At 37.0% G+C, this 20,870-nt stretch overlaps 3 protein-coding genes across 3 annotated transcripts in view; all 3 read right to left on the bottom strand.

The window, feature by feature from the left end:
- Positions 1–20,870, bottom strand: part of LOC106130084 (DNA ligase 1) — a 122,387-nt gene that overhangs the window by 43,483 nt on the left and 58,034 nt on the right. The window lies entirely within an intron of this gene.
- On the bottom strand, positions 474–3,146 carry LOC106130087 (choline-phosphate cytidylyltransferase A). The gene has a single exon (XM_013328851.2). It carries the CDS (start codon positions 2,866–2,868, stop codon positions 1,813–1,815), a length of 1,056 nt encoding a protein of 351 aa, XP_013184305.2. The 5' UTR covers positions 2,869–3,146; the 3' UTR covers positions 474–1,812.
- Positions 7,033–20,556, bottom strand: LOC106130099 (programmed cell death protein 4). Its single transcript, XM_013328863.2, has 10 exons — positions 20,072–20,556; positions 16,923–17,083; positions 12,426–12,527; positions 11,951–12,068; positions 11,119–11,278; positions 10,569–10,658; positions 10,173–10,305; positions 9,615–9,725; positions 8,373–8,512; positions 7,033–7,694 (listed from the first exon to the last, which is right to left on the bottom strand). The coding sequence occupies exons 1-10, from the start codon at positions 20,322–20,324 to the stop codon at positions 7,622–7,624; spliced, it is 1,341 nt and encodes a 446-aa protein (XP_013184317.1). The 5' UTR covers positions 20,325–20,556; the 3' UTR covers positions 7,033–7,621.

The raw sequence follows: 20,870 nt of genomic DNA, 5'->3' as shown, positions 1-20,870 counted from the left end.
ACGTTGCGCAGATTTTTTTAAAGTATGGAAACATTACTATTGCACTCGAAGTCCTGGGTCTACCTACTTATCAAATCGAGTGCTGTTAGTCTTGCCGCTTCAGGCCGTAAAGTTTGCAAAATGAGATCATATATCAGGCATGTTAGTGTTCCCTTTTACATGCTGGCGCCGCCTCGATTTTCGTCGGCGTTTTTCTCTATACCTACATTGGTCCAATGCGTTGGCCCAATATGTTACGGAGGCCTAACAATGGTCTTTAGATTTGCCGGCCAACGTTCGCGCCAATTACGATTTGTCACAAACGTTTAGCTAAATAGCCTTCTACACACCTGGTCCAACGACCCAATGTGTACAGGCGTCTTTATTAGCTTGAGGCGACTACTCAACGGAAAATAATAATAAAAAAAAAAACAACTTAAAACATAAAACAAATTGTATAATTTGAAATACTTACAGATAAATATTGGACCATAATTAACATTAAAAAAAGCATTTGTAAAAAAACAATAAATAAATAAAAAAGATAATATCACTAGATTAAAATAATACTGTTACAATACAATCACAGTTTTATATATTTATTCAGAAAGATCTGTAGTTTAAATTCTAGTGTGTGTTAACCTACCAAAATAAATACATTGTCACTTAAATACATTAGACAACACTGATGATAAATTCATGTGAAACATAAGAAGTATGCAGGGTTCATGGCAAGTGGAAAGATGTCTCTGCCTACCTGTACAGGAAAGAAGCATGATAATATTAAATGTTAAATTCAGTTTTCTTTATTCTACAGAAACTATGTGAAAAACGATGTGCTATTATTTTTTATGCCTATGCTTTATATATTTTTATACCTTGGCTGAACAAAGTGGATGTTCTGCTACATTTCACATAAGTAAAATATTTCTTAGGTGAAATAATTTTACATAAATAGAGGTGAATAAAGTTCTCCATTTGGGAGAATTAATTCACCTGGGTGATATTTCTTGTACGTCCACATTTCATGCAGCCATGTCTTTTCTCCTATTGGAAAATATTTCAGATCTTGACTTATAAACCTAAGTGAACAAAATATTTATAGAAATGCATAGTGGCAGTGCAAGTTACCACTTTATAGCTAATTTTAAATAAAATATTAACCTTTGTGTTGGTGATGAAGTATGCAATTAAAATTCTACTCCTATTATCTTATTATTATCATATTCCTTAAAAATACGATGGATTAAGAAGAATTTGCAATTTCATTACAATTATTAAAGTGTCAGGCTTAATATAATAATAATCCTGGCCAGAAAAATAAATTAGATTCATTCAATTCATTCAATAAATAATTGAACCTTTATTGTAACCATATTCAAGGAATAAATGATAATGTTATGAGATCCAGAACTGCCTTGCGGGCGGTCTCGTTTCACGACATATAAAAAAAAATCTCACGATGAAAAAGAGCGTCGCATGTACCACCGTATGGGGCTCGCTTGAATGAGATCTACACATACATACAAATGGTCACGTCTATATCCCTTGCGGGGTAGACAGAGCCAACAGTTTTGAAAAGACTGAATGGCCACGTTCAGCTGTTTGGCTTAATGATAGAATTGAGATTTAAATAGTGACAGGTTGCTAGTCTCTATCCCTTAATCACCTTTTATGACATTCATGGGAAAGAGATGGAGTGGTCCTATTCTTTTTTGTATTGGGGAACCACACGCCAATGAGATCTATGCATAGATTAATACTGATATCATAAAAAATATTTCATAGTTAAGATTTTCAATTAAGTTTCTTAGAACACTATATTAGATAAGCCTAAGGATGGCTATCCAAGTATTCCTCATCACTATACTCTTCCGAATGTGGACCTTTCCCATTCACTATCCCATTGCCATTCTCACATTTACGAGCTTTCGATGGAGGGGAACTTGATTCCCTGTTCATTGCATCTTCAGCATCAGAAGTGGGACTTCTCTCCTCCGGGGAAGGCGGCTGGCTCAGAGCCTGCATCAACCTGCCTTTAGCATTCCAAATGCTCGACAAGCGGCCTGAAGGCCCGAACATCAGCAGAAAAGACTCAATAAGTTCCCGCGACTTTTCCTCCCATTTCGTCAATATGTCAACTTTCTTTTCACCAATATTCGTCATCACCTTTTTCCCTTTATCCTTAAGTTCGTCCATCATATTTTGGAATCGGAATTTTTTTTCATCAAGGAATGAAACATTTAAATCTTTAGCTGAATATCCATGTGCTAGGTTTGTCCTCACATAAACATCATAATCACGTACGATTCTCGCAACTATATCTGATGTGGACACACCCTCTGTTCTTTTAGTCGAAACAAACATATCTTTGGCCTTAATAAAGGCATAGATGTCTTCATCATCTTCTGTGGTGTATGGAATGTCATCGTGAGCTACAAAATCTATCTTGTGACTGTTGAGAAACTCCTCGTTCAACTCCCACGGTGCATCTTTAACCACTTCATCGACATATTTGCAATGTCTTACAGCTTCGTACCGTTCGTCTTCGTTCATGACTGTTCGGCCTTTGCGACTATGTGTTAAGGCGTCACTGCACACTCCCACGATCAAGTAAACATTGGGAAACACATTTTTTGCCTGTTGCAGTTGTCTGGCGTGACCTTGGTGAAACACGTCGTATATGCCATCAGAGTATACACGTACTCGTCGTTTTGCAGTGCCAGCTATCGCTACAGCGCGAGGTATTTTACCATATTCGCATCTCTCGAGCTCCGCTAGCGGTCCAGGATCTGAACTGAAAGGTGCTATAGTGCATAAAGACCTGGGTTCAGGCTCTGATTCAGTTAATCCATTTGTATAACCATTTTTTACTTCTGTCATCATCATGGCTATCAAAGTAAGATGCAACTTAGGCCCTCATATGTTAATTAGTACAATATACCTTCGCATTTACATCTACCACTGTAATCTGCATGAATTGTTTTCAGCACATATTTGTTTGTGGATAAAATGTCAATTAAATCCTGGATACATTTATAAAAAAATTAATTAGGATTGAGGTTTATTAACTTTCTTTTCTAGCACAGTTTCCTGATTTCTTCCCACTTTCTTTCTATTCCACTAAAAAGTAGTGATTAGGATTACATTCTCTGCATTCCACGGATTTCTACGATATACCTATCAGTCGGTTCGGCAAAACCATTAATTGTCATAGTCTGTCAAATGTCAAATGAAAGAATAACACTAGACTGACAGTGATAAAATAGATTTTTTTTTAAACTGTGTAGGTATAAATTCATGCATCCATCTCAGTTTGGTCCAAAGAATTTTCTGGCAACAGCTCTACCAGTTGGACTGGCAAAGAATGCAATGCAATAAGTCCACCTGTTGAACATTTTACGTGCATAAATAAATAAATTAGCCTATGTTACTACTGAAATACAATTCTTAGTTCCATTTCGGAGTTTAATTTCGTCAAAATTGGTCCAAGGGTTTCCTGGTGACACGCCAGAGCCCCAAGTTGAGCATAAAGGCGGCACGGCCTGAATTATAATTTTTCTCCAGTTTTCTAGCTACGCAAACTGCGTGAATAACTTTGTAAGCCCATATAAATGTATAACCCTTTCCATGCGGAAGTATTATTTCAATTTCGCCGTCTCTGTACGGGCGGTTTTGTATTTAGGCCCTTCTATAAAACGATTGGCGAGATATTACGTCCTAACAAAAATGGTTCTACTGTACGGAAGGCGTATTATTGCGTCCTGTAATTTTTTTCGCTAGACGCGGTTGGCGTATTATTTCGTTTTCAAAATTATACAGACAATTTTGGTGTTGCCATACCTTGAAACAATAACGTCTTTATAAGCAGAAATGAGCAAAATTGAATTATGATTAAGAATAATGAACATTTGCTGCAAAAATACAAGAAAAATATCAAATATTTATATAAAATTTCTTGCATATTTTTTTTTTATAAAATACTGGATTATGTAGTATATTGAAAATTTTTATTAATCATAATAATTTTTTGGGCAACTGGGTATGAGCAAGCATATAAGCAAATTAACACAAAATTTTTCACATACTCATTTTACATTTTTTTTATATTATTTGATCATGCTTTTAAAAAAAATCTATGGTTATAATAAAATGTAACGAGGGTAGCTTAAAATTTAATTTATGAGGGTACAATAAGTAACTGGCTAGTTGACATATCTTGTACATTGTATCGTGTTTGTATTGGACATGGTGTTCTCGGATTTGGAGAGTCATCATAACATTTCACTTTATTTTGTAAAATTCGTTGCGGTATCTTAAAAACTTGAGATTCTTTGACCTCGTCAATAGTTTCGGGAGAAATTTCATTGTTTCTTCCTCGTTTTCTAGATGAAATACTTTGCGACATCTCATCATCGTCGATAAAATTTGGTTGCGAATATGGTTCATGCTCGTCAATTTGAGTCTCATCTGAAGATTTATTTTTAAAAATATTATCGAAATCAAAAGGTTTCGAGGTAAAACACATTATTAAGAATTATAAGTAATAAACTTACCATTCATGTTATTCTCCTTTTATTAGACTTTTGATATAAAAAGCTTACAACACTATCGGCGTAAACCATGCACTCGTATCTACATAATAATAAGTAAGTATTTTTCCACCGTTTCACGTAAGGTTGTTGAGTTTATAACTACAGTACAGGGGAACCAACTTTCATATTGGTCTAATCGTTTAACACAAGGATTTGTTTTGGACGCAATAATACGCCCACCGTGTGGCCAACGGTTTTTAGTTATACGTGATATTACGCCAGCCGCATGGAAAGGGTTAAGTTACATTTTTATGGATATTGAATCATTGTTTTATTTCAATCATTTGATCATATATTCAACACAATATTAATCAAATCAGAAATATAACTGATAAATTTATCCATATCAATATTGACAATCTACGTTTAAAACAAATATTTCGGCCATCCTTGTCCCAGACAAAAATGAATCAACAAAGAGTAATCGTGTACCAAACGTACAATAATAAATAAAACTTTGGCCAATTGACAACGCCCTTTTTTGAAGAGTTAATCAGCATGAAGCATAATAATGACGAAAAATAAAACAACCAACAAGTGAACATTACTATTTATTAATATATTCTGCCTCAAGTATTTACATAAGATTTTACAGCACAACTGGCGATTTAACGTAGGCGAATTAAAACCTTACATGCTACATATTAAAATGCATTTTCGTTAACATGGCAAATTTGACTCTTGAAAACTTATTTCAATAATTGTCTTGGTTTTATTTACTTTTTATATCATCCAATATGAGGTTAGGTTTTCCTCGAAGGTTGCGGAGGTCAGATGGGAGTCTCTTCGAGTGAAAACCTGACTGCAGGATCGTGACAGGAGGACCCCCGGCTAGAGAAGGGCAAATGCCCGGCTTTTTAAGGCAAATTGGGAAAATTCCCAATAAATGCCCAATGGGAAGGAATATATGGGCAAATTTTCCGAATTTGCCTTAAATGCCCGGGCATTTGCACATCTCTACCCCTGGCTCCTGACAGCCTGCGGGGCTGGCATGACACGAGCGACGCCATTTTTAACGCGCGATAAACTATCGCCGTTTCGCTTTTTATTATGATGTGAAACGGGACAGCGATAGTTCATGGCGCGATACAAACGGCGTCGCCTGCTGGCCTAATATCATTAAGCATATTTTGTTACGTAAATATTATGTTGTCATAGACAATATTCAAGGTCACGTGAAATGAAAAAAAAATGGTACCAGCCGATAAGTAATTAATGAATATTATTTTAACATAGTTATGTACAAGCCATATATAATTATACTTGGAAATATGGTCTTTTGGTGTAAAAAAAAACAGTTAAATTTTGAGTCGCAATGTCAAGTGACACGTAAATATGAGTCAAGACCTGTTTTGTATAAGCTATATTTTCAAAAATCGACTTCTTCAAACAAATATGAACTTGTACAATCGTCCTATTAGTAAACATGTGTTATACATAACTATGTATAAATTTTAGAAAAAAAAGAGATATTGTAAAAAAAAATATGCCCCTAGGCAACAGTACAAATATTATTATTTAAATCGCTACATGTACATATATAATACGATTTATTTAAACTGACACAACCGTGCGACCTGAAAGGAAAGATATCACCATCTCATTCGCTCTAGCAGTCTTTGCCCGGCGTTGCAGACGCGTTGAGAAAAAAAAAACATGAAATATTCCAGAAGTTTCATCTTTAGGGTAAGTTCACACTGAGGTGAGACCCGACGCGACATTTTAATAGAGCTCAAATAATGAATTTATTTTCTAATAAAAATATACATTTCCGATGCACCAAAGCATAGCAGACGTGGTAAAATGTCGCGACGCCTTTCGTTTCGGTGTGAATAAGACCGTATTTGGCGAAACAAAAAATAAATTTATTGAAAAAAAAAAAATCTCAAAAGATTATATATATTTTTTTTATCGATATATTGCTACTATAGAGCATCAACAAATGTTAATTTATCATAATTACAACACAATTTCTAAAACTCTTATACGTGTAATTATTGCTCTCAGTACGAAAAAACACAACCTTTAGCAGTTATTGTTTTTATTTTTTTTTTCTTAATATGTAAATGCAAAGTTATCGCGCCAAATTATCAAGCAAATTAAAATTATCATCTCTATTTAAACACAAATTAAAAGTGGGAGAGATAGGTAGATCAACTCGCTGCAACGCGTCACGGCCACAAATATAAAATTCAAAAAAACACCTATGCTACGACGTCACTAGACGTCCAATAAAAAAATATCAACGCTTGATAAGTGATTGGATTGAATACGCGTATTATTCTGACTGGGGTCAATAAAGAAATATTTAAATGCCGTTTTGTTGATAATATTTAATTATTTGGGGTTTATGATATTTAAATCTGTCTCTAGCCATAAATAAAATCACACAGACATGGCTACCCCACGTCATATTGAGTCAGAATCATAGTGCACGACATTCTATCCCATAGGCATATTATTTTATTTTTTACTGGAAAACTTGTTTATTCCCTCCAGCCAGTATAATACTTTTTAAAAACCCCGTTCGCTTTTCGAACGCCATCTAAAGGAAAAAAAAACATACTTTCAAGCGGCCAATAAAACAAACATTAAACGCATTTCAAGCGTTTAAAAAGCGAACAGAGTTCGTATTTTAAAACACGAGCGCTCCACGACACGGACTTATGTACTGAACTAAAACTTAACCTTAAAAACTGCCGGGCAAATGCCTTACAATTTGGTCACGAAAAAAAAAATCTAATTTATACATAGGTACGTAACTGTAAAAAAAAGGTGCGCCAGCGTCACAAATTATTCAAATACTTATGTACTTGCACAATTGCATAAATTCAATATTGTAACTGCTAGAAAAAAAAGGCAAAATTTATTATGAAAAAATATATACCCTCTCTTCATGAAATAGGCATGTAAATACATATAATCTATGTAGGTATATAGTCTAAGTCCATAGTGGACGATATTTTGTCGTAACACGATAAGAACAATAATGCTATAAAAATTGTACATTGAAAATGTAATTTTGTCCGTGCGTGCGCTGGTGTAGTTTATTCGCGCAGTTTGAGCGCGTGGTCCTTGATGGCGCCACCGTCGCCTTCAGAAACGAAGCGTTTACGGCCCCTGTAACAATCGGGATAATATTATAGATAAAAAATTGCCTATGTTGCTTCCGAAGGTCTATTTTATATCTGTGTATATATTTCATAAAAGTCAGTTCAACAGTTTTTGAGTTTATTCCATCGTTACAAACATACAAAAATACAAATCTTTTCTCTTTAGCATTAGAGTGTATTACATGCTTCTTTCTACGAGATTGTGGAGGTTGGATGGGAGTCGCTTTGTGTAAAAACCTGACTTGACCTGACTTTTCATGGACAAACGGGCACCCAGGTGTCCTCTCCAGAGAGGTGGAGATGTCTTCTTCCTCTTAGTATTAATCCTGGTTACACCTTCACCTCTCTCGGTGAGGAGCCCGTGGTGCGCCTATGACCATGATCCTATATTGGACGAGTCAGAACGACCTAAAACTTCTGCTGACGCCGCTCCACCAACCGGTCCAGCATTATGTACGCCAGCGGCACGTCTAACACTACGTCTGTCATGACAGGGCCTCCAAGAATATATGATAACACAATCTAGCTGTCACAACTATAAGTACCAGGCGAACATAAGCACCAAAGAGGTGCTAATCGAATGAACATTACCGAATCTTGAGCTCAATCTTCATCATTATCAAACCTGGGCAACTAAGTCCTAACAAAAGTACCAGGCTCACATGAACACCGCAGAGCCGCTCACCTGGTGGGCATTCGCTCAAGCACCGTCGCCCCGAGCTGGAACTTCTGCTGGCAGCGCTCCACCACCCGGTCCAGCATTATGTACGCCAGCGGCACGTCTAACACTATATCTGTCATGTCCTCCAGCACGCGCAGAAATCCCTGGGGGAAGATTGAAACTTTGATAAATAATAAAAAAAAAATGGTAAAACTTCGGTGGGCGGTTCAAGTTAATTCTGTCTTCCTGGATTTAGTTCCGGTAACATATCTATACATAAAATATAGGACCACTCCATCTCTTTCCCACTTCCGTTAAAGGCGACTAAGAGATAGGTTTACATACTTGGGATTCTTTTTTAGGCGATGGGCTAGCAACCTGTCACTATTTGAGTCTCAATTCTATCATTAAGCCAAATAGCTGAACATGGCCATTCTGTCTTTTCAAGTCTGTCGGCTCTGTCTTCCCCGCAAGGGATTTAGACGTGACCATATGTATGTAACATATCTATCTTCACAAGAGCCAAGATTGCATCTTTGACCATAATCCTGGATCAGGTAAAATGGGTTTCTACACGATTTCTACATATTGAATCATTATTATGTAGAGCGATGTTTCGGGCTCGACCACCACCAAAGGGAAGATCTTCCGCCAGGCTAGGCTCTATGCCTGAGGAACCGCGCGACAGACGATGTTGTGTCGGAGGTTGTATGTATATATACTCCAATCCGTGAAACCTTTGCTTGCGCGATTTAGACTATTCGCCGTTTCTGACTGTTAGCGTCGCGTGATTTTGTTTTTGTGACTCTACGCCACACATAGAGATATCCTCTTTGCCTCACGATGTTTTCGGGGGAATCGTACCCACATTGATTTTCTCACTCACCAATAGAAAAGAATAGATTGTTTTTTTCATAATTGGATTCAAGGTGTCACCTAACTAACGTCACATCACTTAAATTTAATTATATCTGCCACCCCTTCTATTCCCTCACCGTAAGTTCAATATTTTTCTATTATTCTGCTTAGCTCGGTCAATTGCTCTTCAACAATCTAGTTTTTTATCTCCAACGTTAGTAATAGAATAAAAGAGAGAAGAAGAGATCCCTTCATGGGACAAGTCCGCCATTGCAAGTGATTTGTTTCTTTTATAACTATGTAGTCTTGTTACTGTGTAAATTTCTTTGCAGTAAAGATATTACAAATAAACAAAGAAAAGAGAGAATTGAGAGAGAGAGAGAGAGAGAGAAAGAGAGATTCTCTTACCCGATCCATCTGATCCGGCGTCACTATGACACAGCGTCTCAGCTCGGCGAGGAATGTGCACAGTTGCTCTTCTACCGTAGAGTTTATTGTCTCCAACGCTAGTAAAATAGTCTGGAAAAGATGCAATAAACATATTTAGCACTATGAAGCGGGAGGCACGGCAGTGCCCCCGCCAAGTCGAGCAAAAACATTTTTTTTGCTCGACATTCTTTTCTCGAAGCAATACAGGCTATTTTCGCCCCCCTATAATTTCGTTGTGGATAAAACAAGAAGCCTGAATTTTCAGTTTACATTTTTTTTTCATGGCTCTAGTCCCAATTGCATCCTCACCACTGTGGAGAGGAGCCCAGGATATGCCTTTGACCATGGACCCTGGATTTTGTGAGTCAGTTTTTTACACAAACTGACCTCCGCCACCTTTGCAGGGGAACAACACACACACATCTAGTTGCCTGAATTGCAGGTTTCCTCACGATGTATTCCCTGTATGTATGGAAAGATCATTTCTTTTTTTTTTCAAATTACTAGGCGTCCATAAAAATTTAAGAGGATTCTCACCTCATATACAAGCTCATGATGGAAATGTGGCACTTCCAGTTCTCTCACACACCGCATGGCTTCCGCGAGGTCGCCTGACGTCAGGTACTCTTTCAGCAGGAGTTGGATTTGGCGGATCAGGGATTTCACTGGCCTGGAAGAGATGCGACTTTTGAAATAATAGTTCTAAGTTTTTTTAGTATAATATGCATAATATCCGGCTCGAAGGACCAAGAACTCCGTGGGCCGCCTATGACAACATATAAAACATACGTTACAGAGTGAAATTTTTTGTGAAGGTGCCTTATGTGGTCTAAGGGAGGTTTAAGAGAGGATTTCCTGCAATTCTCATGGAAATATTAATTACAGAACCTGGTTTATAGTGTACTTGGGTCTTTAATGAGAAAATCATTTTACCTGATACCACCTCCAACGCCCCAAATGTTGTCGAGCCGGACCAGACCTTGCTTCATGGATAGCAAAGTCTCAGCTCTGTGTATCGCTTGTCTGAAACAATAAATGACATTTTATTTCAGGATCCGTGGTCAAGGGAGTACTTACCTCGAGCTCTTATTCAGAATGGTGAGGATAAAACCTGGACTAACAGCAGGAGAAAGACAAAGAAGACTTCCTTACATACATATGGTCACGTCTATATCCCTTGTGGGGTAGACAGAGCTAACAGTCTTGAATAGACTTAATGGCCACGTTTAGCTGTTTGGCTTGACGATAGAATTGAGATTCAAATAGTGACAGGTTGCTAGCCCATCGCCTAAAAGAGAATCCCAAGTTTGTAAGCCTATCCCTTAGTCGCCTTTTACGATATCCATGGGTAAGAGATGGGAGTGAGTGGGCCTATTCTTTTTTGTATTGGTGTCGGCAACCACACGGCACACAAGACTTTCTTACTTGTATTTTAAATTTAAACATGAGACAGAAAGAGATGAAGATATAGAAGTAGACTCACTTGGCGTGAGGATTGAGTTCCGCCTGCGCTTGTACTTGCACGAATCTCGGCGGTAGGCAGTCGTCGGCGACACAGCGCGCTATGAAGTTTGAGAGCAGCACGCAGGCGTCCGGGGTGTCGAGGACCAGGTCCGGTAGCTTGTCCAGGAGTCTTTCGAAAGCTGGACAATGTGTAAAATTGTTGTATTTATGCTCCTATCCACGAAATTGATGTAATCGCGATTTAGCATACGCGTGTATATGTGATTGGCTGGTGGCATGTGACATTCGAGATGTCGTCACAGACTCTAGCTGCTATTTGTTGAGCGCGTCGTTTTTCGCACAACGATTGGTTGGTGGCGTATGACGTCAGTAAAGTCGCCTATTATTCTTCTTTAAGGTAGTGAGCTAGCAACATGCCACTAACTGAATCACAATTGCATTATTAAGCCATTATATAATATTTAATTGTTGACAGCGTAAGTGTTGAAGAAGCGTCAAAACGAACTGCACTACAGCATTTTGCGAGCACAGCATAAGTAATTAGACTTCCGTCTTCTCAATCACATTGTTAACAAAAGTAATGTATTTTAACGCATGCAACTCTTTCCCTGTTTGTTTTTTGCATAAACAAATCCTGTGGAATACGACCCAGACCTGTTTCTACTATTTCTTTTTTATCTTATTATAAGTACTTAGTTGTATTCTTTTATGTGTAATAGTAAATAAATAAAAAGTGCTTAATCCAACTAAGATCACAGATCATCAGGATATCATAATGTGGCCAGGGTTTCTCACAATATCATGAAGTTGCCAGAGTTTCTCACCATATCAAAGTGGCCAGAGTTACTCACCATATCCAATGTCTTTTGCAGAGAGCACTCTTCCGTACAAGTCTGAGATCAATACTGATGCCATCTCGCAGTGAGACGGCTTGTGGTCCAACGCAATCTCTACTATTGTCTCGCATATCTGTAAACATACATAAAATCACATCTATATATCTTGCGGAGTAGACACGAGCCAACAGTCTTGAAAAGACTGACAGGCCACGTTCAGCTGTTAGGCTTAGAATAGAATAGATATTCAAATAGTGACAGGTCGCTAGCCCATCGCCTAAAAGAAGAATCCCAAAATTTATAAGCGTACTATCCCTTAGTCGCCTTTAACCACATCCATCGGAACTTTTCTGAACAGCACAAGCCCTGCAGGCCCGTTGTAGTAAAACTATTGAGCATCATCAGCATTTAAAGTCTCCAAGCATCAAAATTCACACGCATCAGCTTAATGAGCTGCTAGTGTGTTTAAAGTATATAATAATAATCTCACCAGGTGGCTCCGCTTGGCTGTAACGAACTCCAGGAAGTCCTCGGCGGCCGCGTTGGTGTCTCCGTGTTCAAAGTATTCTAATATCACCGGCTCGGCTTTGCGCTGTCGACAAATGCAGAAAAATCAATCAATATACATACATATACATAATAAAATAATATAAATAATAAAAATTCATTCATATCCGTTCCGTAGTTCCGGAGATTAGCGTGTACAAATAAAAATACATACAGACTTTTTTTTTCAAATTCATACTCGTTTACTATTTCATCATTTTAAATATACATACATATAATCACGTCTATATCCCTTGCGGACAGTAACAGAGCCAACAGTCTTGAAAAGACTGATAGGCCACGTTCAGCTATTTGGCTTTAAGATAGAATTAAGATTCAAATAGTGACAGGTTGCTAGCCCATCGCCTAAAAGAAGCCGTGTGGTTCCCGGCACCAATAAAAAAAAAAGAATAGGACCACTCCATCTCTCTCCCATGGATGTCGTAAAAGGCGACTAAGGGATATGCTTATAAACTTGGGCTTATTATAAATATTATTTTTGAAAATATACTCCTAAATTTACGGACAATTTTTTTTTTTTACTGTTTCATTACACGTATTGATTGATGATCACCGATAGTGTAGACTAGGCTTAACACGCAGCGTGCGTTGCGTCGCTGACTTGAATACATACATATGTCTGTCATTGACCCCGCTTGCACCGCTGCGTCGCGACTGTCAATCGATGGTTCGGTTTTTTATAGCCTTTTATCGCCCATTACTAATTCGCGGCGAATGTATTGACTGAGGATGCGTCCTGGCAAATGGTCAGGTCAAGAATGCTATACACGTGAATAATGAACGTGGATGAAGCGAAAGAAGTTGTGACGTCGTGCCGCTGTGGTCTGCCCTGCGCCATTTTTCACAGCCCGAGAGCCCTATATATTCGCCTTAGGACTGATATTTATCTATATAATATCTATATAAGTATTTAATTCAAAAAAAAATTATGTATGTACAAGTTTCACAATTCTTTCGAGGCTAACACAATCTTCTGTGTCATTTTTCTCGTATATATTTATTTATTTATTTAACTAGATCTAATTCCCTTTTTAATCTGAAACAAAATATCGGCAAACAGAAACTTGATCTATTCGGGGAAGTTCTAGCAAAAGGTCAGGTCAAGAGTACCCGAAACCGACGAGCTTGCATTAAGAGAGTTATGAATGTGGATGAAGCGAAAGAAGTATGTAGGGATCGTGGCAAGTAGAATGATGTAGTCTCTGTCTACCCATCCGGGAAAGAGGCGTGCGTGATTTAACTATACTAATCTATACGTCTATACTAATATTATAAAGCTGAAGAGTTCGTTTAATTGAACGCGCTAATCTCAGGAACTACTGGTGCGAATTGAAAAATTCTTTACGTGTTGAATAGACCATTTATCGAGGAAGGCTTTAAGCTATATAACATCACGCTGCAACTATTAGGAACGAAGAAATAATGGAAAATGTGAAAATAAAAAACGAGTAAAATTATTCATCCTTGAGGGATTCAATGATGCCCAAAATAACTATTATAACTATTCCACGCGGACGAAGTCGCGGGCACAGCTAGTCTATACTAAGTTTATAAAGCTGAAGAGTTTGGTTGGTTTGTTTGAACGCGCTAATCTTAGGAACTACTAGATCGAATTGCAATGCTGCAACTCTTAGGAAGCGAAGAAATAATGGAAAATGAGAAAAAAACAAAGGGTCAGGTCAAAAGTACCCGAAACCACCGAGCTTGCATGAAGAGAGTTATGAATGTGGATGAAGCGAAGGAAGTATGCAGAGATCGTGGCAAGTGGAAAGAGGTAGTCTCTGCCTACCCCTCCGGGAAAGAGGCGTGATTTTATGTATGTATGTGAAAAAACAAAACGGTGAAAATTATTCGTCCTTGAGGGCTTCAATGATGCCCAAGATAACTATTCCACGCGGACGAAGTCGCGGGCACAGTTAGTGTATGTATTACATGTATAAAAAAAACTAATGTTTACCCGTGTCGTCGCGTAAGTAGGACGCCGTGCTTTTTTTAGGACCAAGGTTCGTTGACACAGATTAGTGAATCAGATCTTGTTTGTGTAACGTTGCCAGATTACGATAGTGTATGTTTATCAATATGGTTTGTCGCTGTGGATTTGTCATTGCCACTGCATCAAATGACGTCCCGGGTTCTATGCCCGGTTTGGTCATAATAAATTTACGTTTTTTTTTTCTGACTGGCTTGAATACTATTTGACAGAATTAAAAAATGGAAGAGGTTTCTCATATAAGAATATGTTTTGAATATAGTGAGTTTGTATCTCATAACACGAGTCTCGAATCTACTTTGGGTGATTATAAGCTGTATCTACCCCCCTAACTAATGAAATGTACTATTTTCTTTTGTATGTGTTACTGTAAAGTTTTATTTTAATCCCTTCAGTAGTTTTTGCGTTAGAGAAACAAACGAACATGCATGTACTTACAAACTTTAGCATTAAAATTTATAATTACTAATTATACATATACATATTCTTCAAAATCCAAAAATTGTTCTTTAATTTGTTTTATTTATTTTTATGTGCAGTAAAGAGTTTACAAACAAACAAACAATATTTACACTAATAATAGTTTACAATTATTTATAGTCTACGGATTAAACGCAAAAGGCGATCAGGGGTCATCAAATGGCAGATATTTATGTTATAATGTCAAAACGAATATCAACAAATTCTAAAAATATAACATTAGACTTGTTGATAAAACAGCCATAAAAGATTTGATAAGAGATACTTATAGCGATTACTATTATCAAATGTTATGTTTTGGTATACCTATCCAATTATCCACACTCGCGTAGCTAAATTTACATGCAACATAGTTTCTTATTAATTTTACTTATTATTTTTTTTATCAATTTAATAAAAAAAAAAATTCTTATTAATATTATAATTTGACAAATGTATTATTATTATTATTTGTCATTGAAACATTGTCAAAATGATCGTAATTAGATAGAGCTTTTATATGCTGCTTATTTATAATATTTAGATACATATATATATAATTCCGACGCCTTAAGAGGTAGAATAATACATATGTGTTCACAGAAACTGTTCCTAAATACTTAAGACACACATTGTAACCATATTCAAGGCATTAATGATTATGATTATGACTTCAAAAAATGCCGTGTGGTTCCCGGCACCAATAAAAAAAAGACTAGGACCACTCCATCTCGTTCCCATGGATGTTGTAAAAGGCGACTACGGGATAGGCTTATTAACTTGGGATTCTCCTTTTAGGCGAAGGGCTAGCAACCTGTCACTATTTGAATCTCAATTCTATCATTAAGCCAAATAGCTCAATGTGGCCTATTAGTATTTTCGAGACTGTTGGCTCTGTCTACCCCGCAAGGGATATAGACGAGATTATATGTATGTATGTATGTACTTCAAAGTCGGTTCACAAATCGACCGTATTTTACATATATATTTTTTCATTCATACCATACGGGCGGACAGTACCTACAATACATGTTTATATGTATGTATCTTTTATGCATGTCCGTTTGGATTTAAATAAAAACGCCGTTGTATCGTATATATATGTGTGTGTTCGTCTGTTTGTGCAATTGCGAAAAATAACTTGTTTTCGTCGACACGACCGATTGTAAATGACAAGGACGCCCGTTTAGTACTAGGCTTAATATATATTTTTATACTGTACCTACTAGCTGTCCCAGCAAACGTTGTTTTGCCATATAAATAATTTTTAATGTCTAGTTAAAAAAAAATATGTTAAGGGTGGACAACAATTATCACTAAGGGGTATGAAAGATAGATATTGGCCGATTCTCAGACCTACTCAATATGCTCACAAAATTTCATGAGAATCGGTCAAGCCGTTTCGGTGGAAGTACGGGAACGAACATAATTAAACACACGAGAATTTTATATATAAGAAGATAAGATAATATTAATAAGAAGTTAACAAAGGCTACTGGAAATCACCACTGATTCACACTAACACTTTTTATTCGGATCACATAAATTACTTGAGCTTGAATGAATGTGGATGAAGCGAAAAAAGTATGCAGGGATCGTGGCAAGCGGAAAGATGTGGTATCTGCCTAAAGAGAGGTGATTTATACATGTACCTAAAAGAAAAATAAATATATACGGGACAAATTACACAGATTGAGTTAGCCTCGATGTAAGATCGATACTAAATCAACGATTATATATTTAATAGATAAACATCAAAAACCGGCCAATCAGAAAAAGTTTCGTTTCTTCAACATTTGAACCCAGGATACCCAGTGTCTTTGGATTCGCACATATAAACCTTCTTCAAAAATTCTCTCTTTCTAACAGGAACAAAATCTATGTACTACCTTCCGAGTTTAGCGCGCATATACATACAGACATAGGGGTTTACTTCACAGCATGCGGTGTATGTATATAAAAAAGCCTCACCACAACTTCCTCGGGCTCCGCCTCTACGATGACCTGCTTGAACTCGATGTCGCCGTTGGTGACCGCCTCGGAGTCGTAATTCGGGTCGTTGGCGTCTTCCTCGTACTCCTCCAGGAGTTCTGAACCCGGGGCGCCCCACACGCCCTTGCCACCAGCGCCGCCTGGTCATAACATACATACACATACATACATAATGATCACGTCTTTATCCCTTACGGGGTAGACAGAGCCAAGAGTCTTGAAAAGACTGATAGGCCACGTTCAGCTGTTTGGCTTAATGATAGAATTGAGATTCAAATAGTGACGGGTTGCTAGCCCATCGCCTAAAAGAAGAATCCCAAGTTTATAAGCCTATCCCTTAGTCGCTTTTTACGACATCCATGGGAACGAGATGGAGTGGTCCTATTCTTTTTTTTATTGGTGCCGGGAACCACACGGGTCATAACGAAGAGATTAATCAAGCGGTGTGGTGATCAAATCTGGTCGAAAGGTCAAGTCAAGAGTATGCGGAAACCCGTGAGCTTGAAACCTTGTTGGTTACAATTTTGAAGATAAATCTATTCTATTTCTGGCATGAAGAGAGTTATGAACGCGGATGAAGCGAAAGAAGTATGCAGGGACCGTGACAAGTGGAAAGATGTAGTCTCCTTCTACCCCTCAGGGAAAGAGGTGTGATTTTATATTATTAGTACATACATACATATAATCACATCTAGAATTAGAATAGAATAGAATATCTGTATTGACAAGAGAGAAGAATTTCGTTATACTACACTAGAATACTATTTTATTTTTTACTAGCTGTGCCCGCGAATCCGTCCGCGTGGAATAGTTATTTTGGGCATCATTGCAGCCTCAAGCCCTCAAGGGTGAATAATTTTCCCCGTTATTTTCACATGTTCCATTATTTCTTCGCTTCTAATAGTTGCAGCATGATGAAACATAGTGTATATATAGTCTTCCTCGAGAAATGGTCTATTCAACACAAAAATAATTTTTCAATTCGAACCAGTAGTTCCTGAGATTAATGTTCAAACAAACAAACTCTTCAGCTTTATAATATTAGTATAGATTTCTTCCATATTAAGCTAATATCCTTTTCCATCTACTCTTTCTCTGGCTACCTTTCACCTTCAACCTATCGCTTCATATGTATGTATAATTTTAATTATATTATACAGTGTGGTTCGTACATTTGATAAGAAACGTCCGGCAAAATGATAACGCGGCAAAACAAATTTATCAGAGAATGCAGTTCAAAACATACACAGTTTTGACATTTTATTTGCAAAATATGTAGGTATTTAGAAAACCAATACCCATTTATCTTGTTTAAAATTGTAAACATGATATAGTGATATCTATGTGGTCTGATAACATTGTCAAAAACATGCAATCTTTTAAGCTACTCCTTTAATTATTTTTTTAACTTAGAATCTGCATTGCCTCTCAAAATGGCAAAGCTGCCAGCTTTTTGGAGACACTTCCGCAATTTGATGCTATGCAGGGACTGTACAATTTGTAAATTTAATTTTAGTTTGTAATAATCTTTCTTTTTTATAAGTAGTTTTAGTTTTAACTCAAATTCACTTTAGTCAATAAATTATTTATGATATTTAAATAAAACATACATACATAAACTCACACCTCTTTCCTGAAGGGGTAGGCAGAGACTACCTCTTTCCACTTGCCACGATGAAGTAAAACATACATGTATTTTATATTTTTTAAATTTAATAATACAATTAAAAGAAGTATCATTGATTCTATAGAACATAAAGTTTCTAGTAGTTATAATGAATGAAAAGTAATTTAAAAACCAGGCACATTATAAAAAGTAGGTAAACACAAAAAAGTATTTAACTATTGATTAGATAGCCTTTTAAAACAAGTCATTTTAATAAAATTATATGCCTTAATCTTTAATCTTTTAAACAGACAGATCTAAACTTTTTCTACTGTTTTATGTATAGTATATATATATTGATTTGATTACTAATGTAATAAGTAAATACTGATATCTTTTTATCAATAAGTTTATAAATAATATCATGTTATGTTATCAACTTTTGATAGCAGTGTTATTATTTACTTTGTGAAACAATACATTATTCTATGTTTACTGTCACTAATTAGAAGATATAAAATTATTATTCTTTTAACTTCTTCAACATAGTTCTGATCACCAATAAAAAAAAGAAAAGGGCCACAGACACATTCCCATGGGTTTCGTAAAAGGCGACTGAGGGATAAGGCTTATAAACTTGGGATTCTTCTTTTGGGTGATGGGCTAGTAACCTACTAGTCACTATTTGAATCTCAATTCTATCAGTAAGCCAGACAGCTGAACATGGCCTATCAGTTTTTTCAAGACTATTGTCTCTTCTGACCCGAAAGGATATAGGCATGATGCTATATGTATGTATGCAAATAGATAAGGAATGTTCTTTTACATATAGTAGGAACTAGTAACCTACTCTCACTCGCAAGTACGGTGCGAGCCACATTCAAAACAAATGTGACCTTGACGCGTAAGTCAAGGTCATGTAGGCGTCAGAAATTTGGAAGGTACAAACGCTATGTATATACCTATTTCTTTTATATATATGATTAGAGAATATAAAGATTGTGTATTTTTAAATGTATGTTTATATTGGTTGAACAAAATATCAAAAAATGAAAAACAATAATTGCTAACCCTGTAAAAATATATTAGCATTTAAAGTTGTTTACAAATATTCTGGCTTGCGACATAAAACAAAACAGCCTTGGACGTCGAAAGTTGATATGTAGGTAGGTATTACGTAATGAGTCATTCAACCAGTAAATATTGACCGAAAACAAATATTATGGGTTCGGCAGCGAAAAACGTGATTACATCAGTTCGCACCCCAAAGATAACTGCGCAAAAAGTAATCTGACCTTGAATATTATGTGTTGTTGTATAAACATATGTATACTAAAACCATAATACAGTTATCGGCGCGATTGCCGGTGCGTAGTAAACAAAAGTTACGTAAAATGACCTAAATGCGACTGCCTTCATGCTGCATAAGGTTTCTAGAAATATCTATTACCGGTCTGGGTATGAACATGGATTTATGTAAATGACTTTAATGGAAGCTGTACCATTATAAGTACCTACTCACCCTTCTTAGGCAATCCTCGGCCGTGACCATTCCGTGGCCTCCTGCTATTCTTCCAGCTACGATATTTCGGAAGCGGTGTCACAGCGCTAACACCTTCCTTGCCTTCTTTGCTATTAGTACGAGCGTATTTCTTATTTTTACGTCGCAGTCGCTCTGTTTGAGATGTCGCCGCGTCCCCGGCGCCTACATCGGCCACCGGCTTCACAGCTTCATCCATCGCCACGTTTTCAGAGTCGACATGCACGACTTCCATGGCGGCGGCGGAGGGACCGGCTTTTGTGTAGTAAATGTGAACGATAATCCACTTAGAGACACTTTAGAATCTAATTAGACATCAGCAAAGGACTGAATTGTACAATAAGCTTCAATTGTTGCTGATAAACAATGGATCGAACGACGCAACGCACCAACATACAGAAAGAAAACCTATTTGTTTTGAGACTGTTCACACACAAGCGTGAAGTTAGCAAAATAACATGGCGACCGGATACAGCGATTGCGATTGCATGGCAATGCGTGGTTGCCAACCTCGGATCATTTTTTTTTCGTTGTGGCAATCACATTTCTTTGTAAGCTTGTGGCGACATCACTTAAGTCACACACCAACTGTCAATCATCTCGAATAAATTAACGCGCTCAGCCAATAGCTACGAAGAACTTATATCGCGCAAACAAAGATTTCACAAATTGGAGCATAAATTTGGATATTTTACTTTACCCCTCTTTCGGTCAAAGTTAAAAGTGTCAAGTTTTTGTAACACTCTCCAGTCCAACACGCATGCTTGTCCACGAACACTAA

The sequence above is a fragment of the Amyelois transitella genome, chromosome 31, assembly GCF_032362555.1.
Source record: "Amyelois transitella isolate CPQ chromosome 31, ilAmyTran1.1, whole genome shotgun sequence".
Classification (NCBI taxonomy): Eukaryota; Metazoa; Arthropoda; class Insecta; order Lepidoptera; family Pyralidae; genus Amyelois; species Amyelois transitella.
This window is presented reverse-complemented; position numbering and strand designations above follow the sequence as displayed.